The 20,623-nt window shown below is 40.0% G+C and overlaps 1 protein-coding gene across 1 annotated transcript; it reads right to left on the bottom strand.

The window, feature by feature from the left end:
• Positions 1-2,152: 2,152 nt before the first annotated feature.
• On the bottom strand, positions 2,153-19,664 carry rhogb (ras homolog family member Gb). Its single transcript, XM_044370172.1, has 5 exons — positions 19,507-19,664; positions 8,183-8,303; positions 6,058-6,211; positions 4,442-4,612; positions 2,153-3,649 (listed from the first exon to the last, which is right to left on the bottom strand). The coding sequence occupies exons 3-5, from the start codon at positions 6,184-6,186 to the stop codon at positions 3,374-3,376; spliced, it is 576 nt and encodes a 191-aa protein (XP_044226107.1). The 5' UTR covers positions 6,187-6,211; positions 8,183-8,303; positions 19,507-19,664; the 3' UTR covers positions 2,153-3,373.
• Positions 19,665-20,623: the final 959 nt, after the last annotated feature.

The raw sequence follows: 20,623 nt of genomic DNA, 5'->3' as shown, positions 1-20,623 counted from the left end.
CAAGGAGAGCAGAGGACTGTAGAACCCATGGACTTACAAATGTAGTTTTAGATTTTGTCTAAGGACAATTATTGTTGTATGTTGATATGTGTGTATATCACAATAAGTGTTGTTATGTACTTTAGTTAGACTGTTATTCCACTACCGCTAACATAATCTCATCATCCATGATCATGTTTAGTACCATTCTGCTTGTTTCAATCTACGAACTCTAAAGCTACTATCAAAAATGCAAAATTAGGAATCATGCAATTGTTAAATTGTAAATACTTTGATCGATGGAATAACTGTATTCAGGAACTGTACCTGCCTGTCTGTGGACAGGAGGGGACTGACTCTGCTCCCCCAGAACTCTGCAACCCCTGGGATTGGCCAGGATGCACCTTCTGGACGGGCAGACTGAGACTTTAAAACAGTGTCTTATCTCAGACTCTAAGCTGCTTTTTTTAGGCTGCTTCTTTGGGCTGCTGCTTGCTTTTGACTTTGTCTTCTTGCTTTCTGCCATGCTGCATGTTGAAAACTTGCATTTTGCTAGTCTGAAGATGTGAATCAGAGCAACAGGAGGTGAAACCTCAGAATGTAGAGTCATGAGCTGAGGGTCAAGCCTAGGAGAGCATGAACCAGGAGCTCTCTACCAATGGAAACTGTTCATGTCCAAATCGAGACTCCGGCTCCTCACCCCAGCACAACAGACCCCATTATCCACAAGACGCCACCTTGGAGCAAGCAAGTATTTGTATAAAACCTTCATCAGGTTGCTTGAACCCTGGTGCTTTCATAATTTGTAATTTCAATTGGCAATTCAGAACTAAGCTGTTGTACCGTTGATTTGACTCACTGCTTCTCAGGTAACAGTCATCTCATCTGTTTATCAGGTCTCTCATACCAACTACACAATAGATAACTCTGCATCATGCATTACAATCATTCATTAGCCATAGCCTTGTTTACCAGTTTCCCTTTTCCCTCTTGCATCTTGTCAAGGAGGACTATTTCCTTATTGTTATACCTGCTCTAATATGAGTGATGTCACTGGACGAATAATTTCATGTTGGAGTTGTGCACAATAATAATTCATAATTCCCCATAAACTCATAAAGATATTTAAGTGCACAAATTACAGTGGAGTCTCACAAGGTTCTGTTTTGGGGCCTAAACTCTGTATTTTGTATATCAATGACATATGTGAGTATCAGAGATGATCAGTTTGCTTTGCTTGCAGATGACATGACATCTGGTTCACACACAGAGTATTTTATGAGATGAAGTCATGTGATAGGCTGCAGAGATGTTTGTGTTTTGATTATTGTACTAGCTGACAGTATAAGAGCCTTTTCATCCTGTGGGGAAGTTTGTTTGTCTGCAGGTCATTTATTAACCCCTGCCCCCCCCACCACCACCACCACCCCCACTTCATTTACCTGAACAACAAAACACCTGCACACAGCAACACAGACAGACACCTACAGTCATTTTTCTGGATGAAAGTTGGCTGATGGAGTCAGATCTGGGGAACTTAATGATAATAATAATGAGAAAAACTGCACATATTCCACATTATAATGACATTAAAATAAGACAAACATCATTATTTAATGTTAATAATCAAGCCATGTTCAAATAAAATGAATCTCAGCTGGTACAAGAGAGGAATAAAAATATTAACATCAAATTAGAAATACTTTTTCTTTAGAGGTGTACTACGTCAAACTGTTGCTTTATTATTGTAGAATTTTACTCCAAGTTATGTTGTCAGTGTTTATGGACAGCAGCATCATGCATTTAAGTTTTCACTCACAATTTAAAATGTTAAAGTTCACACCAAACCAGGTTGTTTCCTCAGATTTGACTTTTATGTTCTTCATCAAACCGCCTCCTATCATTAACTGTCTACAACTATAACTTAATTACGTTTTAATCATTTACTGGTCAATATTACTTTTGATAGCAATGTTACAAAATAGCAAAAAAGGCTTCAAACACAGGCGTCTGTGTGTAGCAGGCATGTGTTCATTGGTTAGATACCAATAAACACATAGAGAAAAGACACTTTTGTTTCAAATTATATTATTAAGGCTAATTAAAAACAATTATTGTGAAATTTAGAATCAATTTCAAATATTTGAGATACGACTACAAACTACGACTCCCAAGGTGCATTTCAGCAAGAAATTCAGTGAGCAGAAACTAAAGATTAAATTTATTTTACAATCTGCAGATTAAATCAGCTCACTTTTAGTTTCTGGGTCATTTTGAGTGAATCCAGTAACCATGGCGACATGTTTTGTTTACAATGCTTTGATCTGCTTCTTCTCCATAGCAACAGCAGCCGAGGCTCATGGGTATTGTAGTATTCTTAAGTTGTCAGCTAAAGTCATGGACAAAACGCAATGAACAAAGTGTAAATAACTTGAACTGGTGCCGGAATATAAACCTGTCGGATCGTTATATTATCAGGAGAGTCCTGAGTTTCTGTGTTCAGTAACATTGAAATCGATTAAAGCAACATTAGAAATGGGAAAACACTTCAGGAACCAGCTGCTCACACTCCAGTTCTCTAAAATTCACTTTGCCTTTTGTCTGAACACACAGTCAGCAGTACAGTCTGAAAGCTTGGTGACGTAATGACACTCGCATGGCTAGCTGGCGAGCTAACAGCTAACCCTAGAGGCCACATCATGGCAAACTGGACCAAATGAGTCTCACTCTGTGTTTTGGATGAAGAAATATTGAACCTAGCAAAGCTTCTGTTCTGATATTATATTGTTGTAAACACAAAACATTAGTGGTGCGGTGCTGAAACGTTCAATGAGGATCACGATGCTAACCAGCTAACAGCTGCTGCATGAGAGTCTCTGTCCAATTTTACTTTAAGAAACAATGTAGACTTTATTCCATAAGGAGTAAATATGTGTTTAACTTTCATTCTAAGTTATTAAACTTGTTCTTTAATTTAAAATTTGTCCAGTTGTGTTGAGCAGGAGAGCACACTGAAGTTTTGAGCGGGAAAAAACAAAAAACAACCTTCATCAAATCCCTGGTGTCGTCTACACGTTAACACATAAAAGGAGTAAAAGAGGACAAAGAAGAGACTGAACTGGCGTTTCAGTGAGGACAGAAAAGTTTTGTGGACATTTAACTTTTAATCTTTAAAACATTGAGTCACATCAGAGAAGGTGAAGTTGGTTTCATTTAAAGCTTGATGTGAGTCGGACCAAAAACCCCCAAAACATCCTTATCAACATGAACATCTGAGTTACATTTTCTTACTCAAGATAAAATTCTAACCAAACACATTTAAAAATTAACACATTTTAACAAACAGTCTCTCAGGCACATATCAGCCCACTCAGTGTTTCTGGCCGGCTCGGTCCTACAGCAGCACGCAGGGCCTCTTACTGACGGTGGGCTGCGGGTTGAGGAAGGACCTCACAGCCTCGACAAACACGTCCTTTATGCCGTCCTGGTTGAGCGCCGAACACTCCAGGTAACGGACGGCATGGATCTGGCGGGCGAGGGCGGCGCCCTGCTGATGGGTGACGGGCGTCTGGTTCTGCTCCTTCAGCTTCCTCTGAGTCTCGCCGTCGTTCCGGAGGTCGCTCTTAGTACCGACCAGGAGGATGGGAACGCCGGGACAATGGTGAGACACCTGAGGATGATGATGATGACCAACTTCAGTAAACAGGAAAGAGACAAATAAAAGAACCAGTGGTGGAAATCAACTAAATACATTAACTGTACTGTACTTAAATACAATTTTGAGGTACTTGTACTTTACTTGAGTATTTCCATGTGATGCTACTTTATACTTCCACTCCACTACATTTCAGAGGGAAATATTGTACTTTCTACTTTAAGTCCATCAAGCTGATAATATTTAGTACTAGTACCTGTAGTAGGATTTTTCATGCATGTAATGGAGGATTTTTACATTGATGTATTAGTACTTTTACTGCAGATCTTTTACTGCAGTAAAGGATCTGAGTACTTCTTCCACTGAACTCGTCCTTTAATATTGGACACTTTGAGCTTCCATACAACAGGTTGAATGGGCGCAGCTCAACAGGGAAACACTGTCCGAGGAAACACAAAGAGGGAATTTGATGCTAAAAAGGCTGAATATAAACTTCACATCAACTTTTAAATGACTGTGTGGACACACTGTGGATTTTGGTCTCCATCACTTCCATTGAAAGCACATTTGAAGGATCTTTTAATATCCAGTATGAGCAGGAGGAATGATTACAGCGATGAAAACTACTGGTTTAAGACATACTGGAAAAACTGTGAACTAGTCCTTTAATATTGGACACTTTGAGTTTCCATACAACAGGTTGAAGGGGCGCTTCAGTAGCACTTATCCTGAGTTTTAAGTTACTTTCTGGTTGCTTTAATCTCTAAATATGACCTCTGTTGCGCGGGCAGATGTGTGACCTCTGACCTCAGGATGCCACTTGTGTTTGACGTTCTCGTAGGAGGCGGGGCTTGAGATGGAGAAGCAGATGATGAAGATGTTGGTCTGCGGGTAGGACAGCGTCCTCAGCCGGTCGTACTCCTCTTGACCCGCCGTGTCCCACAGGTTCAGACTGACCATCCTGCCGTCCACCGTCACCTGAACGCACCACACACACACACACGTTGTCCAAGGTCACTTTTGGGGTTTTTACATCTCGTTGACTCACTTTAAACACTTTTGGATACCTAAATGTAATAACTGATTTTCGTTCTGTCCAACATTTAAACCCAAATCTCTAAACTTCATAGTTTTAATAATAATAAACATTCAGTTTGTTTGTTCCTGATGAGCAGTTCTATTTACAATTCTTATGGATTTCTTTTGAAGTTTAAAACTTGTCTTTGTTTGTATGCAAATAATAATAATAATGATAATTAAAGCTGCAAGCAGCATTGGTTGGGATATTTCTTACAAGTGTGGTGTGCTTTTATTTTGAAAGTTTGATTGACATGTGTACTGTCAGGTGTGTAGAGACAATAAGTAACTGCAGCTGGACACAGAAAAATACTCATATATTTGAATGGAGAGTGTGAGCGAACCCACATCTTTTTGAACATTTACTGCTTCCACATAGTTTTAGATACAAACTTCATTTGAACTTTAAATGAGTCACGAGACTTTGACCTACAAATCTTGAATTTACATGTTTTTTCTATCTTTTACTGTTTTTGAGATATTAGAGTGTGAGTTTTAAAGTCTTTTCTTGCTCCTCCTGTGATTTTATAATGAGTGTGTATTGCGGAATGTTTCACAGCACTGAGGGAGTGACATCACCAGGAGCAGTTGGAGAGGAGGATTTTAGAGTACGCTTCTTGTGAAATATCCTCATAAATCCCATGACTTTGGCCAAATCTTACATTAAAAATAACATCTTAGTAGGAATTTTCGTGGCGAATCCATTGATACAGGTTTGAAAGTGGTCAGACTTATAGTTTAGACGTCAGAAGCCTCTGTTTGACACAAAGTCCATGCCCATAGATTGTCTCCCCATTGGTTTACATTGTAAGGTGTGATGTGGCACTGCAACAACCGTTCAAGTTATTACAAAGTTTTTAACAACTTTTTTTCAGCACAGTGTCATAAGTCATCTATTAAGATTCCCTCAGAGGAAATAGCGTTTGTTGGGGGCCAAAATTGGGGCAAAATCTTATTTTGAAAGGCTAATTGTGGACTTCCTGTTGGATTTAGGTCAGGAGTGTCAGCGTATGATTTGTAGGTCTTGATGAGACAAATAATTGAGTTTTGGTTTCTAAGACATTCCTACGGGCTGTGGCGGCCATTTTAGTTAAATAGGTGGCGCTAGAGAGCACATTTTGTCACTTTGGGGGGTTAATTTTTACATTTCATCAAATTTTTCACCAGACCTGATGTGCGTACCAAATTTGGTGAGTTTTTGAGCATGTTTAGGGGGTCAAATTAAGGGTTTAAGTGGCGTAATAATAAAGAAACAAACAAACACACGAAAAACAAACAAAGAATTGTTTTACAGTAGTCCTCTGCCTTTTGGGCTCGGTCCCTAATAAATAAAGGCACACACACACCTGGCTGCTGTAGTTGTCGAACACAGTGGGGATGTACTCTTTGGGAAAAGCTCCGGTGGTGTAGGAGATGAGGAGGCAGGTCTTCCCCACAGCTCCATCACCCACAACCACACACTTTATACTCTGCATGATGACCTCTGACCCCTTCAGCTACCTGCAACACACACACACACACATACACACACACACATGAACGTTTATCAGGTTGTTTCAGCAGCAGCAATCACTAAGGAAGAGATGTGAGATAAGACACACAAACAAAACATAAATCATTAACGTGAGACTCTGTAACTTTTGCTGAAGCAGCAGCAACGGCGACACCTGCTGCCACATGTGGTAACGACAGGACGCTGCTGCTTTCATTCCGCTGGTGTCTGACAAGAGGAAACACGATCTGAAGGCGACAGACTACCGGTGGACTAAAGCATCTCGAATTCAGCTGTTTCATCACTTGTTTCCACTTCATTATTGTTGGCGCACGAAGGGTTAATACTGATTTACCAGAACCGCCGCCTAAAAGTCACTGAATCGACGCTTCAGTCAATAAGCTCCTGAGTTTTTTTTGTTGTTTTTTTTAGCCACGTCATTATGTGTGTGTGTATTATGAGTAACGCAGGGTGACGGCATGACAGAATCTTCTCTCAAAATGACCTAAATACATAACTGAGCTCTCAGTTCTGGTGTTAAATGCAGTGAAGTCCTGTTTAAACAGACGTAGCAGTTTTACCAGCATTAAAACAGGTAAAACATGAGACTCGTGTAGCTGAATGAACATGAATAATATTACTCATAGGAGGCTGTATTGATGAAAGAAACAAAAAGTAATAATGTTGTTTAGTGTGTCGTCTCTGTTCTTACAAATCAGCTCTCAAATGTTTTACTTGCAGACTGAGAAAGCGCTCAAATGCGGTTGGTGCGCTCCCCAAGGTATTGGCGTCGTTATACTTCCGTATTAAATCCTACTTTTTCTAAAGTGGTCGAGAACAACCAGCTAAGTCAAATCCATCCGTACATGTCGGAGCTGCGATGAGCTGACGTCAGCTCGTCAGCAAGGTAGTAAAAAAACGAAGCGTTCAGAGCAGGTTGAAGCCCTGACTTTTGACTCGCAGGCGACATTTCTACATATGTTCACCTCAAGTTTTGAAACTTTGATCACGTTTGACATCCTGCAGAACAGGATATAAATAACATGAAACCTCCAAAAGCAGAATATGCCGCCCTTAAACGCACAACATGTAATTTCAGCTGCTAGGCGTCTCAATCAAAACAATAACAACAGACAGAGTGTGATGACGGTGTGAAGTAGCAAGGGATCATGGGAGTTGTTGTCTTTGTCGTTAAATAACCAGCTTCACCAGGATAGGATTACTCCAGTGTTCATCATTCAGGATGTTTTTACCTGCAGAGGTCTCCTCCTCTCCAGAACAAACCGACCCGGAGATTACAGGTAAAAATACTAATTAAAGCTGTTTCACCTAAAAAATCAATGTTTCTCCGACGATGTTCGGTGACCAGCGGACTTCCTGGAGGGGCTGTTAGCCGAGCTGCTGCTAACGTTTGTCCAGTTTATTTCTCTGATAACTTAAGATCCAGACGTCCAATGACTAAAATCCTTCTTCCGGCTAAAAGATATAGTTAAAAACCACCTAAATTTATCATGAAAATGTGACTTAAAACTGAATAAAAGTCCATTTATAACAGTTTGTGTAGAACAACCACAACGCCGATGTATTATCTTGTATGTGTGTAAGTTACTCTTTGGTAGACGCCATTGTAGCGGACAAACACAGCGCCGCCGTATGCATCTGGTGCGTGTTTACTCTTTGGTAGAGGAGGTATGACGCCATCGACAGGCGACCAAATGAAACGGTCCGTTACTTTGATTAAATTACAGATTTCTCTGGGTTTGAAAACTGTTGGAAACATTTGGGATAATGTAAGTACACAACTCAACAACATATATAACACAGGTCTAGTTGTTTTAGACATTTTAATGTAGCTTTAAGGTGCGCTGATATAGTAACAACAGAAAGATGAATGCTTGAGTGACTTCTAAAGTAAACAAAGAGACGGAGAGAATATTTACAGTGAAAATCAAAACTAAGGATAAAAGATCAACCATCACCTGTCTGTTTAGCTTCAGGAGTCTGATTGGTTAACTCGTCGTGTTTCCGGCTGTCAGAGACGCTTCAGTTTCCTTCAGTTAACACAGTTTGTTCAGAGACACGTGACGTCCCATCGTCTGCCTGCAGAGAGGAGAGAGGAGGGGGGGAGACAGAGGGGAGTTTGTCCTCTGTCAGTATTTGTGTTTATGGAAATGATTGCTGCAGAAGGAAATGACCTCTAAACAAAACAGAGATGTTATCCTGCACACACACACACACACACACACACACACACACACAGAGTCAGTTTGTGTTAAAACTTTATTTATATTTACGAGACAGAAAGACAATTGGTCTGATTTTCTGTATGTGTCTCTTTTCTTTCCTACTTTGGTCTAATTTTAAGAAATAAAAACACACAGTAGCAGCATAACAAGTACTAATAGCAGTACTGGTATTGGTGGTAGTAGTAGTAGTAGTAGTAGTAGTAGTAGTAGTAGTAGTAGATAGTGTCCCAGCTTGTGTCCGGGTCACTGAGTCCATGTCACGGATTCTGTCCGAGTCCTCAAAGGTCACGTCAGAGTCACTGAGGTCATTCAGCGTGTCTGAGTCACTTATTTCCAAATTGAAAAAGATCATCTCAACATCACCAGGATGGTTTCTGAGTCACTAATGTCATCTCTCAAACCACAAAGATTATGTCCCGGTCAAAACAGTCATTCAAGGTCAAGACACCAACTCATATCGTAATAAATTCATATCTGACATCCAGGTTCATATATATAATATAAACAATAAATATAACACAGACGGGTGACAAATTAAAGCTCCTTGTTATTGATCCTACAGTCTCTGAACATCAGTCTTCATAAAGATCTTCCTCATGTGGTGTTGTGATGATGATGATGGGTTGAGATCTGGTGACTGTGAAGGTCATAACGTATGATTCACATCAGACCACTCTCATCAGGACAGACATGTTTCATCATAGAATAAAGCTGATCACTCACAACTACTTTGACCCTTCACCTCTAAGGGGACATGTGGACCCGGATCCCCTCGCTGTAGGGGTCCAGCATTCACACCTAGACCTTTAATATGTCACCTGTCTGTATATCAGTCTGAGTGAAACAGCGAAGAGGAAGAAGACCAATAATAGAAACTGTAAACTAACAACAGGTCAGTTTTGATACATATTTCAGCGTCTCTGTGTTTTTAGTTTTAGTTTCATGATGTTAGTTTGAGAGTCAGAGTTTGTGATTCTTGAAGAGGAAAGTAGACAATAAAAGTTTTTAATTGTGAATAGTGAGCGTATGGATATAACTCCAGTGGACTGTGTGGCCGAACAATGAAACACTAACTCTGTAGTGTCTCTTCACATGTCTGGATAGAGAAAGAAGTGGCTCAGCCCAGACTCTGGGGACGGTGACCCCACCCTCCTCCTCTCTCTCTCTTTCTGGGCGGAGGTCTGCTGATCTCACTCCTGCTGGACGCTTTAACCTCTGATCTCACAGTTTGGGTTTTTTTTTTTTGTTGTTTTTTTTTCTCTCCTCCCGACTCTTCTCCCCTGAACTTCTTCTCATCGTATCCCATGTGCAAAAGCCAAACCAACAACATGTTAGTTCATCTCTCAATAACTTCCACTCCCTCCCTTCTCTGTCTCTGTCTGTGTCTCTCAGCTCCAAGCCTGTTAGTACCTACTGAAGATCTTTACAAACACCTCACATATGCAGCTTTTTGTTCTTATGTTATTTATCTCCTGTTGTGCAGTATGTAGAAATGTTATCTGCAAGACAAAGCCGCTTCGTTTGCAACGTTTTTTCACTTTTCCAATGAGATGACGTCAGCTCGTCACACCTGCCAATAAACATCCATCCCTTCTATAATCTCTGTTGCTGAGGTTTTTTGCTTTGTCCACCATCTGATTCAGCTCCGACATGTACGGATGGATTTGAGAAGTTGACATTTGGAGTAAAGACGGAGAAAAAGAAGTGAAATCCTGCTACTATAGTTTGTTTACGTAGCGCTTGGTCTGCTACACCCGGTGGGCTCAAAGGAGACCACGGCCTTGCCTGGAGCTGCATTGGAGTGGAAATAATAAAAGTGGTGTGACAGGACGTGGAAGCGGGGCAAGCACGGAGGAGTGTCGCCATCTTGGTTTTTTTGGAACCAGAAGTGATGAGAAGTGACCATATTTGGATGAGAGCATGGAGCTGGGGAGGAGCTTCCCAAGGTCCAACTGCAGCACCTAATGCATCGCCATGGTAGCGACTTGTCAATCACAACGTAGCCACACCCTAAAGCATACCTGCTTTATCATCTATTTTACTCCAAATGGGACCATAATTTACAAAATGAACATCATACTGTATTGAAAAAGACTTTAAACTAGTGATTGTGACCATAAACTCATCAGGAAAGTGTTTACTGAGGTAATAAATCAAGAGAGAAGTAGGGTCATTCTCTCATAGACTTCCATACAATCAGACTTCTTTATGGAGCCAGCTTTGCAGGTTTAAGGCATCTCCGCAATTGGTTTCACCTTTTCACCCGTTTGATCCGCTCTGTAGGTGGTTGCTAAGGTGGTTGCTAAGGCGTTTCCATGTGTTGTCCACTCTCATATTTAAGATCTGATTCAGCCCCAACATGTGAACAAAGAAGTGAAATCCTGCTACTATAGTTTGTTTACGTAGCCTCCGGAGCCGGAGGAAGCTTCCTGAAAGCTGACCAATCAGAACAGAGTGGGCTCATGAGGAGGCGGGCCTTAAAGAGACAGGAGCTAAAACGGCCTGTTTCAGACAGAGGCTGAACTGAGGGGCTGCATAAAGGACCAGTAGAAGATAAATAAGGAGTTTTTAACTGGAAATCATGCAAAGATATTCCAGTAGAGCCCCAGAATATAAATATAGAGCTGTAAATGTGCAGAATATGTCCTCTTTAAACTAGACCTGTATATATAAGCATATATATAAGGTGTAAGGTTATCATTACACATATTTTAATTAGCTTCATTCCTGCTAATCTGAATTACTACTTTATATAAAGTTTAGATTTTAAAGTATTTGTCTGCCGTCAATACTCCTCCTTCTCTAAGCTTATTGGTTCCTACTGGAGACATAAATCTTTAAAAACAGCTCACAAATATAGTTTTCATGTTTGAAAAAGGCTCAGTAACAGCTCTCAAACAAACATACAGGAGGAAATAGTGCATTTGTTGGGGACTATTTTCAGCAGCGGATGAATCAAGATTTGGTGCTCTGATGAGTATTTCTGTTGTTAATAGTTTTTGGACAACAACAGAGGAATAAGACATCAGGCTTTGAAACAGTTGAGATAAGCCACCGCTCGTTCTGTCACTTAAAGTCAGAATAAACCAGTGATACTAAAACACATATAATATGAATAAATAAGCTTATTTATTCATATTAGCTTTAATAAACTGCACAGATACGGAAGAACAATGAAAGAAACGTCTCAAATGTTGAAACTATGACATTTTGTAACTCAGATGTAGTCGGAAAAAAGGAAGTTTTCAGTAGAAAAGTGTCATTGTGGTTTCATGTTGAAATAAAGCAGCAACAGAAACCATCTGCTTGAAATGAGGGTTTGAACTTCAATAAGTAGTTTGACTTTTTGGGGAAATACACTTCTTCTTCTTCTTCTTCTTCTCTCTCTTGTTGAGAGTTAAATGTTCAGATTGATACCTCTAAGCTACAGCCAGCAGCATATTTAGCATAAAGACTGGAAACAGAGGGAAACCAGCATAACCAGCTCTGTATTTAACGTGTTATCAGTCCTAAAGTATTCCTTTAAACTATCTGAAACTATAAAGTCTAAAAAACATTTCAGTTCTGATAGTTTCAGTTAACTGAACAGACACTGTTATCATAGGCAGCGTTTTAGCTGAGTGACCACAGTGAGGATGTTAACAGGAAAAACTGTGACGCTGACCATGTTTCCTCTGGTCAGTGTGAAGATTATATTGACGTTCCACCTCGTTGGGTCACACACTGAAATGTCTCATCAACTATCTGATGGATTGTTGTGAAATTGGGTTCACTGGACATTCATGTTCTTCAGAGGATGATCTGACTTCTCCTCTAAAAGGTCTTGAATATTATTACAGCTGACAGTGGCATAACACATATTTACAGCCCAGTTTATTTTTTCTCCTTTTTTTTTGTCATGTTATGTTTGTTTTCTCATTTATTTGGGAAGGTGGTCGTCGAACCCCTGCATGCAGCAGAGTATCATTTATTTCTCCTTTCTTTAAAATGCCCAGTTGTTACTCATTTGTTCCCCATAATCTTGTTTTCTTCCACTGTTCCTATATTTATAGCAGGAACCACTGAGTATTTATTGGTTCCTGATTCATACAACGAAATTATGCTAACCCTGATAAATAGTTGAGTCTGTCCTCGCAAGAAAAATAACACAACAGGTCTTAAAGTCAGTCGCCCAGAAACAACATACAGTAGCGTCTAGCAGCCGTAGTGACAGAGAAGTATATACGTATATATGTGGTCAGATGACCTCATTCAGAGGAGGAGGGCTGGATGAATCTTAACCCCGTGGTTATCATTGTTGCCATGACGACGGAGGTGGTCCAACTTAAAGGAAGTGGTAACTTGAACCCACACCACATGTTTCTCTAAACTTAAACAAAGTGATCATTTTCATCATAGAGCATCATTATTGTTTAACAGTGATGTGTGACAGTTTTGGAAAGCACCGACAGATGATGTCATCCTGCTGATTACTGTCACATGATCAAATTACATATCTGGGGGTTCATTTGTATTCTATGTGGTTTTAAAAAGGTCTTATGGGTTAACTTATGGCGTGAGTCCAGATGGTGAAACTGAACAAAGTGCAGTACCAAAATTAATTGGCAAATATGTTTTGGAGCTCGTCAGTCGGATCTCTCCAAACTCCAAACATCTTTCTACACAATTTGCTCAAACTGACAGGCTACCTGCATCTCTGAGAGGGTTTTCAGTTTAAATTGTGTGGTAAAACCAGCAGGTCTGAACAGATCAGAGGGAGCTGACAGAGTCAGACTGTGAAAGAAGGAGGAAGAAAGAAATAAAACACGTTAAGAAAAAAGAGGAAGAGGAATGGAGATCAGTAACCTGCAGCAGCTGAAACTGACTGAAACACACTCATTGTGTAAAAGAACAAGCTTCCTCTCAGTGTGTGTGATTAAAGTGTGAAACTAAAAAAAGACTTACAGTATCTCTGAGCTATTCTAATGACAGTTAATCATTAGCATAATGAGGTAAATGTAACTTAGAGCCATGAGAACATTGACATGACTCATCACAGGAAGAACCGTCAGTCCATCAGACACTGAGCTGAAAACCAAAGCTACAGCAACAACTTTAGGACATATAAGATGTGATATGATTTATTTATGGACTAATAGACTATTTAAGTCCATGCAAAAACATGGACTTAATTACAACCCACCTCTGACAAAGTTGTACCAATGTCATAGAAATATTATAGGATTTAATTCAGAGAGTAGTGGGTATAAAGTGAGATACTGATATGGGAATGTTATAGGTATTTTGTCTTTTTTATTTTTTTTGATTAGTATAATTGGACATGGTACAAAATGGTGACAAATTAGATAGACATGAGGTAGGTGTAATAACATATAGAGAGAATAACAAAAACAATATGACTCAACACACAGAGGTTGAGTTGGTAAAGATTTTTAGTGGCTGTTAGTTGCTGTTAAGATTTTTGATGAATTTATAGTTCTTATTTTTGTCAACAAATCTCATGTTTAGAGGCCAAATCAATAATGAATTGATCTACTATTCCAGACAAACAATAGGAGAAAATAACCTGAACCTGATCAGCAAACAGGAAGAGAGGACTGTTCTTCCAAAGCAAAATGAGTGAAAGATGATTGATCAGAAATCATAAACCAGAAATGATCAAATTCAATCAAACGCAGGTAATCAAATAATGTCTGAGTCCATAATAATAACCTGTTTGTGTTACATATTTGTTTAAATTTAGTATAACTGTCGTGACACTTTCTCTGTTTTAATTCTTTGTTTAATTTCAGTCGTTTCTACTTTGCTGTTTATTTGGGTTTTTTTTATTTTGAATTGATCTTAAATTGTCATCAGTGAAAGTCAGAACTTCCTGCGGACATTTCAAATTAGATACCTACCAGGAAAGGCAGGGATTATGACCTTTGAACCACTTACAGGCTTTTAATGGGAAACATTTGTGCAGCATGGAGTTAACAGCAGCTTAACAGTGATCGAAAAAACAGCAAAGTAGATCCAAGTCGAAATAAGAACAGTACTGATGAACAGAGGTATGACATGAGGTGTTGAGTTTACATCAACAGAACATCTGCAGTTGAAGAAGCTGTGGCCACAGTTTAAGGATTTATGGTAACATCCAACATGGCGTCTTCTTCGGGGAGTGGGGGGACAGGGAGGAACGGGACTGATGGGAAATAGGGGCTAAATTTAAATCAACCAAAACTACCAATGCAGAGTGACAGAATCAGTTTGACTGGTTTGTATGTGAATGTTTCAGGAAGTAACAAACAGCTACAGTTTCGTCTCGTCAGCTGTGTTCTCTCTCTCTATTTTTATTTATCTCGTGGGTTTAGAAAGAGTCTCCTGACCTACAGAGGAACTGCGTCGTCCTGCAGCTGAAGCTTCGACAGGAAAATCTCTCAAATTAGAGCTACGAGGTTTACAGAATATTTTTTGCAAACACCTGCTCTGAAAAAAATACTGACAGCGAACAGTAGATTTTGGTATTTTTAAGGACAAAAAGAGGTAACGTACAACTTCAAGTAAGAGGTGGAAAAAAAAAAAAAAAGTATACTGAGAAACTGCAGAATTTTTCACACTAGTTCTTGTTAACAGAAACATTTCAAACAACACAGATGTTCCTTATGGAAACAGGCAGAAACATGTAGTAACTGGGAGAATAACAGACCAAATGGGGCTAAAACACCAGAGAATACTGAAACAAAACGAGGTAAACTAAGGGATATTTGACTAAGCCAGGGCTTAAAAATTGAAAAATACTGAACTCAATATCAGACCAAATTAGGGCTAAAACATTCGGGAACATTGAAAATATAGGCCCAAACATGGAAGCCACACTGGCCCAGATATAACACAATATTTTATATTGGAAACTACTTTGGAAAAAGTTGTCCTATTTGAGGACTGTGCATTTGCATATTCACAACATATGTTCTTTTGATTGGAAAGAGTATTGTTGTAACACAGGCTCCTACAGAGTGTTGCATTGTGAGTTGTTTATAGCATCAATGTGGCTAGGCTAGCAAGTTTCTTCTAGTTTGTTTTTTAATTTTACTATTCACTTTCATTTTCTCAGTCGTTTGTCTGATCATCTTACTTATCGTGTTTCTGATCTGTCAGACTTCTTTTCTGTTTCCAGAGCTACACATGGTGAAGGCAACAACGCTGACAGAGACCTGCTGACTGAGTCTGACAGAAGCAAAATCCTCCACATTTACCGTAAGGCATTGTTTCCAACCCCCACCCCCCCACCCCCCCACCCCCATCACCCCAAAGGCCAAAGAGGAACTGGTTTGTGTTGAAACCGAAACAGGATGGGTTTGTCCGCCACTCTGTTCATCCAGCAGCGGCATGTGTGAAGAAAATGTGTTAAATGAGAGTCTTGTTCAGCAGTTTATGTCAACACACACAGAAAAAAACATTAAAGTTGTTAAAACAAGCAGAATTCTTCTTTAACAAGCTGAATATTGCACAAAACAGGGCTAAAACACCAGAGAATACTGGACCAAACCAGGGCTAAAACACCAGTAAACACTGGTACAAACCAGAGCTAAAACACCAGAGAATACTGGACCAAACCAGGGCTAAAACACCAAAGAATACTGGGCCAAACCAGGGCTAAAGCACCAGAGAATACTGGACCAAACCAGGCCTAAAGCACCAGAGAATACTGGACCAAACCAGGCCTAAAGCACCAGAGAATACTGGACCAAACCAGGGTTAAAACACCAGAGAATACTGGACTAAACCAGGCCTAAAGCACCAGAGAATACTGGACCAAACCAGGCCTAAAACACCAGAGAATACTGGACCAAACCAGGCCTAAAGCACCAGAGAATACTGGACCAAACCAGGCCTAAAACACCAGAGAATACTGGACCAAACCAGGCCTAAAGCACCAGAGAATACTGGACCAAACCAGGCCTAAAACACCAGAGAACACTGGACCAAACCAGGCCTAAAACACCAGAGAATACTGGACCAAACCAGAGCTAAAACACCAGAGAATACTGGGCCAAACCAGGCCTAAAACACCAGAGAATACTGGGCCAAACCAGGCCTAAAACACCAGAGAATACTGGGCCAAACCAGGGTTAAAACACCAGAGAATACTGGGCCAAACCAGGCCTAAAACACCAGAGAATACTGGGCCAAACCAGGGTTAAAACACCAGAGAATACTGGGCCAAACCAGGCCTAAAACACCAGAGAATACTGGACTAAACCAGGCCTAAAACACCAGAGAATACTGGTACAAACCAGAGCTAAAACACCAGAGAATACTGGACCAAACCAGGCCTAAAACACCAGAGAATACTGGTACAAACCAGAGCTAAAACACCAGAGAATACTGGACCAAGCCAGGCCTAAAACACCAGAGAATACTGGACCAAACCAGGGCTAGAACATTGGACTAAAATGGCTAAAATGATGCATATGTTTGTATTTACAGTTTCTAGCAGCTGAATGATTCACCACATCAGCACTAACTTGACGATCTCTGACGTATCTGACTTCCTGTCTCATTCTGGGAATCCTAAAACTGTCTAACTTGACTGTCGTGTTTCTGAATCACATCTGAGCATGTGTGGCCGCTGACACACTGTGTGACATCATCTTGGCCGGCGTCAGGACACTATTAGTCAATCCAGTATTGATTTGACTTTTTGTGTTTATTATAACATTCACTGCTGTCTTGTGTAATGTTCATGGCTGCAAATGATGATGTTCTTCATTCATTTTGAACTCATAATTTATTTCATTAATTGATTAATGCCAGCACCATAATTAATATCACTTATCATATCTGCTATCCTCTAAATGCTAAAAGTGCCCCTATAATATCTCTATAGCACTTGGATCTAGTGCTTTAAAGGTACTCAGATGGAATATATATATATATATTTATATAACAAATTCACAACAGTTTTACATTTGTGTTCATAGATTTCCTATAATATGGTAGTGGTATTGTAGCAGGACAATTAGTTACTACTACATTTCTTTATTATTTATTTGATTTTTTGTATTCACACATACCTACACGTTCCTGTGGTCACACACATACACATACATGACTACACAACACACTTCCATACATGAACAGAAACATACACTAATATGACATGTCAATACGTGGTTGACCCATTAAAGGATCATTCTGGTGATTTTCTATATTTTTCTTCATGTTTGGATGCAAACCAACAATGAACTGATCTACTAACAAGTATTGTGTGTGTATCAGTGAGTCACACCGCTGCACTGGGTGACATGTTCCTTCATCATGAAGGGTTTCGGTCACGTCAGTTTGTTTAGAAACGGCTCCAGAGACTAATAACAGCATCACGTTTTCATGTCTCCAGAGAGTAGTTCTGTGTAAGACACACGTCACTGAGCGTGTGCAGGAACGCTTCGCTAGCTTGTTGTGCTACACATGACAACCTCTGGACTTTGTACTCAAGTTCTTTGAGAAATTGATGATGTAGTACAAAGTTATTCAGACGTTGTACCTATGTTATTCCTATAGTATCACTATGGATACTATTTCACTTCATATGACCACTCTCCTCTATAATATCCCTAAAATAATTTAATATTGATTTAGACATTATGCTGTTAATATTCTATTAGTATTAAAGACACTGGTATTCATTTAGACAATGTTATTTTTCTATTTAAATGTTTATATAGGTGAATATTCCAGTGATATTCTCAGTAATGGAAGAAGTACTCAGATCCTTTACTGCAGTAAAAGTACCAATACAGACATGTAAAAATACTCCATTACAAGTAAAAGTCCTGCATGAAAAATCCTCCTACAGTAAAAGTACATAAGTATTATGAGCTTGATGTAGTTAAAGTATTGCAGTAAAAGTACATAAGTATTATGAGCTTGATGTAGTTAAAGTATTGCAGTAAAAGTAGTGGTTTGGTCCCTCTGACTGATATATTATTATATATGACATCATTAGATTATTAATAGTGAAGCATCAGTGTTAGAGCAGCATGTTACTGTTGTAGCTGCTGGAGGTGGAGCTAGTTTACACTACTTTATATACAGTTAGCTAGTTTAGTCCAGTGGTTCCCAACCTAGGGGTCGGGCCCCTCCAAAGGGTCAGCAGATAAATCTGAGGGGTGGTGAGATGATTAATGGGAGAGGAAAGAAGAAAAAACAAAGTTCTTTGTCTCTAATCTTTGATTTTTGCTGAAATATTGGATCATTTGAACATTTATTGAAATGAAAGCATGTGAGAAGTTTAGAGGGAAAAATCACTATTTGGTGGAGCTGTTAACAACTCATAGACATGTGAAATGTGACCCCGACTACACACTGCTTTTTGTAAGACGTCAAAAGACAAAAAGGTTGGAAACCACTGGTTTCATCTTTAACAAGGTGTTGTATTTTAAAAGCTTGTTATATTATCCATTGTGTCAAATCTTCATCTGAAAAGTAACTAAAGCTGTCAAATAAATGTAGTGGAGTAGAAAGTACAATATTTCCCTCTGAAATGTAGAAAGTAGCATCACATGGAAATACTCAAGTAAAGTACAAGTACCTCAAACTGTACTTCAGTACAGTACTTAGTTACTTTCCACCACTGTAATATTCTAATATTGACTTCGACATTTCAGTTTACTTCCTCTTCTCTTCTCTTCTCTTCGTATCTTTGATATTTTACGGTCATTTTAAAAAGCTTCGTTGTAAATAATGAATTCATGTCAAAGTTAAAAGAAGAAGTGAGTGACAAACGCTCACACACACACACACACACACTGGGAGTGGTCGCACTCCATCTTCAGTTTCCTGCAGCAACGTCAACAAACAAACAAACAAACAAGACGCTTATTGATCGGCTGGAGAACCGATCGATCAGCTGACGGGAATTAAAGCCGAGATCAATAACTGCTGGTGCTGAAAGTTTGGACAAGAGGAGGAAACACACACACACACACACACACACACACACACACACACACACACACACACACACACACACACACTCAGCTGATCCGGGCGGGTGAAGAGCAACAACTCACCGGTCATCAGTCCTCCTGTCCGGGCACACAGCTCCGTGCAGTCCCGCTCCGTGTGGGTGTGTGTCGGTGTCAGTGTCAGTGTGTATGTGTGTGTGAGAGAGAGGGTGTGTGAGTGTGTGAGTGTGTGCGGGAGGGAGGGAGGGACAGCGGATCTCTATCTCAGTGTGAGGCGGACGGGCGGTGCTAAAGAAGAGGAGGAGGAAGTCCGAAAGGAGAGAGAGAGGAAGTGGTGGAGCAAAGTTTGAGGAAGTTTACTGTTAGCCTGTGTGTGTGTGTGTGTGTGTGTGTGTGTGTATGTGTGTGTGTGTGTGTGTGTGTGTGTGTGTGTGTGTTTAAGTAAGTAAAGTTTATTTCTAGAACACATTTAAATACGTTTTAAACGGACCGAACTGCTGCACAGAAGGAAAACAACAACAACAACAATAAACAACACTGTACACATACAGAGTTATAGACATGATAACAGACTGAAGGATTAGCAGCCAAATAACAATGTGTCTTTAACCAAGATGTTAAAACAGAGATGGAGGGAACACGTCTGATATCTAACTGGTTCCACAGCAAAGTCACCTTTTAGTTTTAGTCGTGATCGAGGGGAAACAGGACAGATGTGTCGTCTAGGAGCTGAGTGTCAGTGAATAAGGTCTTGAATTTAACTCTAAAATGAACAGGGAGCCGATGAAGAGAGGTGGTCTTCATCCTTGCTGCTGCATTTCAGACCATCTGTAGGTGAGTTCATGAAGACGGAGGACGGTCTAAATATGAGGAGATTACAATAGTCCAGTCCTGATGTAATGAAAGACAGACAGACAGAACACAACTGATTTGTTTGTTGAGAATCAAAGATATCAGCAGGTGGTTTACATGTGACATCAAACATGGGGTGAGGTGGCCTAGCTTACTGGTGAGGTGGCTTCTGGACTCCTTATTGTTTAGCTGAAGCCTTTAATGTCCTGGAACCAGTCCAGGAGGTCTGTAGGGAATCCCTAGATCCACAGGTAGGTACAGCTGTGAATCATCCGCATAGACGTGACAGGAGACGTCGTGATAATGTTTCCAAGAGGAAGCGTGAACGGGCCGAATAGAACTGGACCTCTCAGGACGGATCCCTGAGGAT

Source organism: Thunnus albacares, chromosome 13, assembly GCF_914725855.1.
Source record: "Thunnus albacares chromosome 13, fThuAlb1.1, whole genome shotgun sequence".
Lineage (NCBI taxonomy): Eukaryota > Metazoa > Chordata > Actinopteri > Scombriformes > Scombridae > Thunnus > Thunnus albacares.
Note: the sequence above shows the minus strand (reverse complement) of the source record. Positions and strands in the feature narration are given on the sequence as shown.

Excerpts from the sequence above, each read along its gene's own strand:
- rhogb (XM_044370172.1), bottom strand. The coding sequence starts at position 6,186 with ATGCAGAGTATAAAGTGTGTGGTTGTGGGTGATGGAGCTGTGGGGAAG. Across the intron at positions 4,613-6,057 it reads TCGACAACTACAGCAGCCAG|GTGACGGTGGACGGCAGGAT; the intron begins GTGTGTGTGTGC and ends TGGTGCGTTCAG. Across the intron at positions 3,650-4,441 it reads AACACAAGTGGCATCCTGAG|GTGTCTCACCATTGTCCCGG; the intron begins GTCAGAGGTCAC and ends CATCATCCTCAG.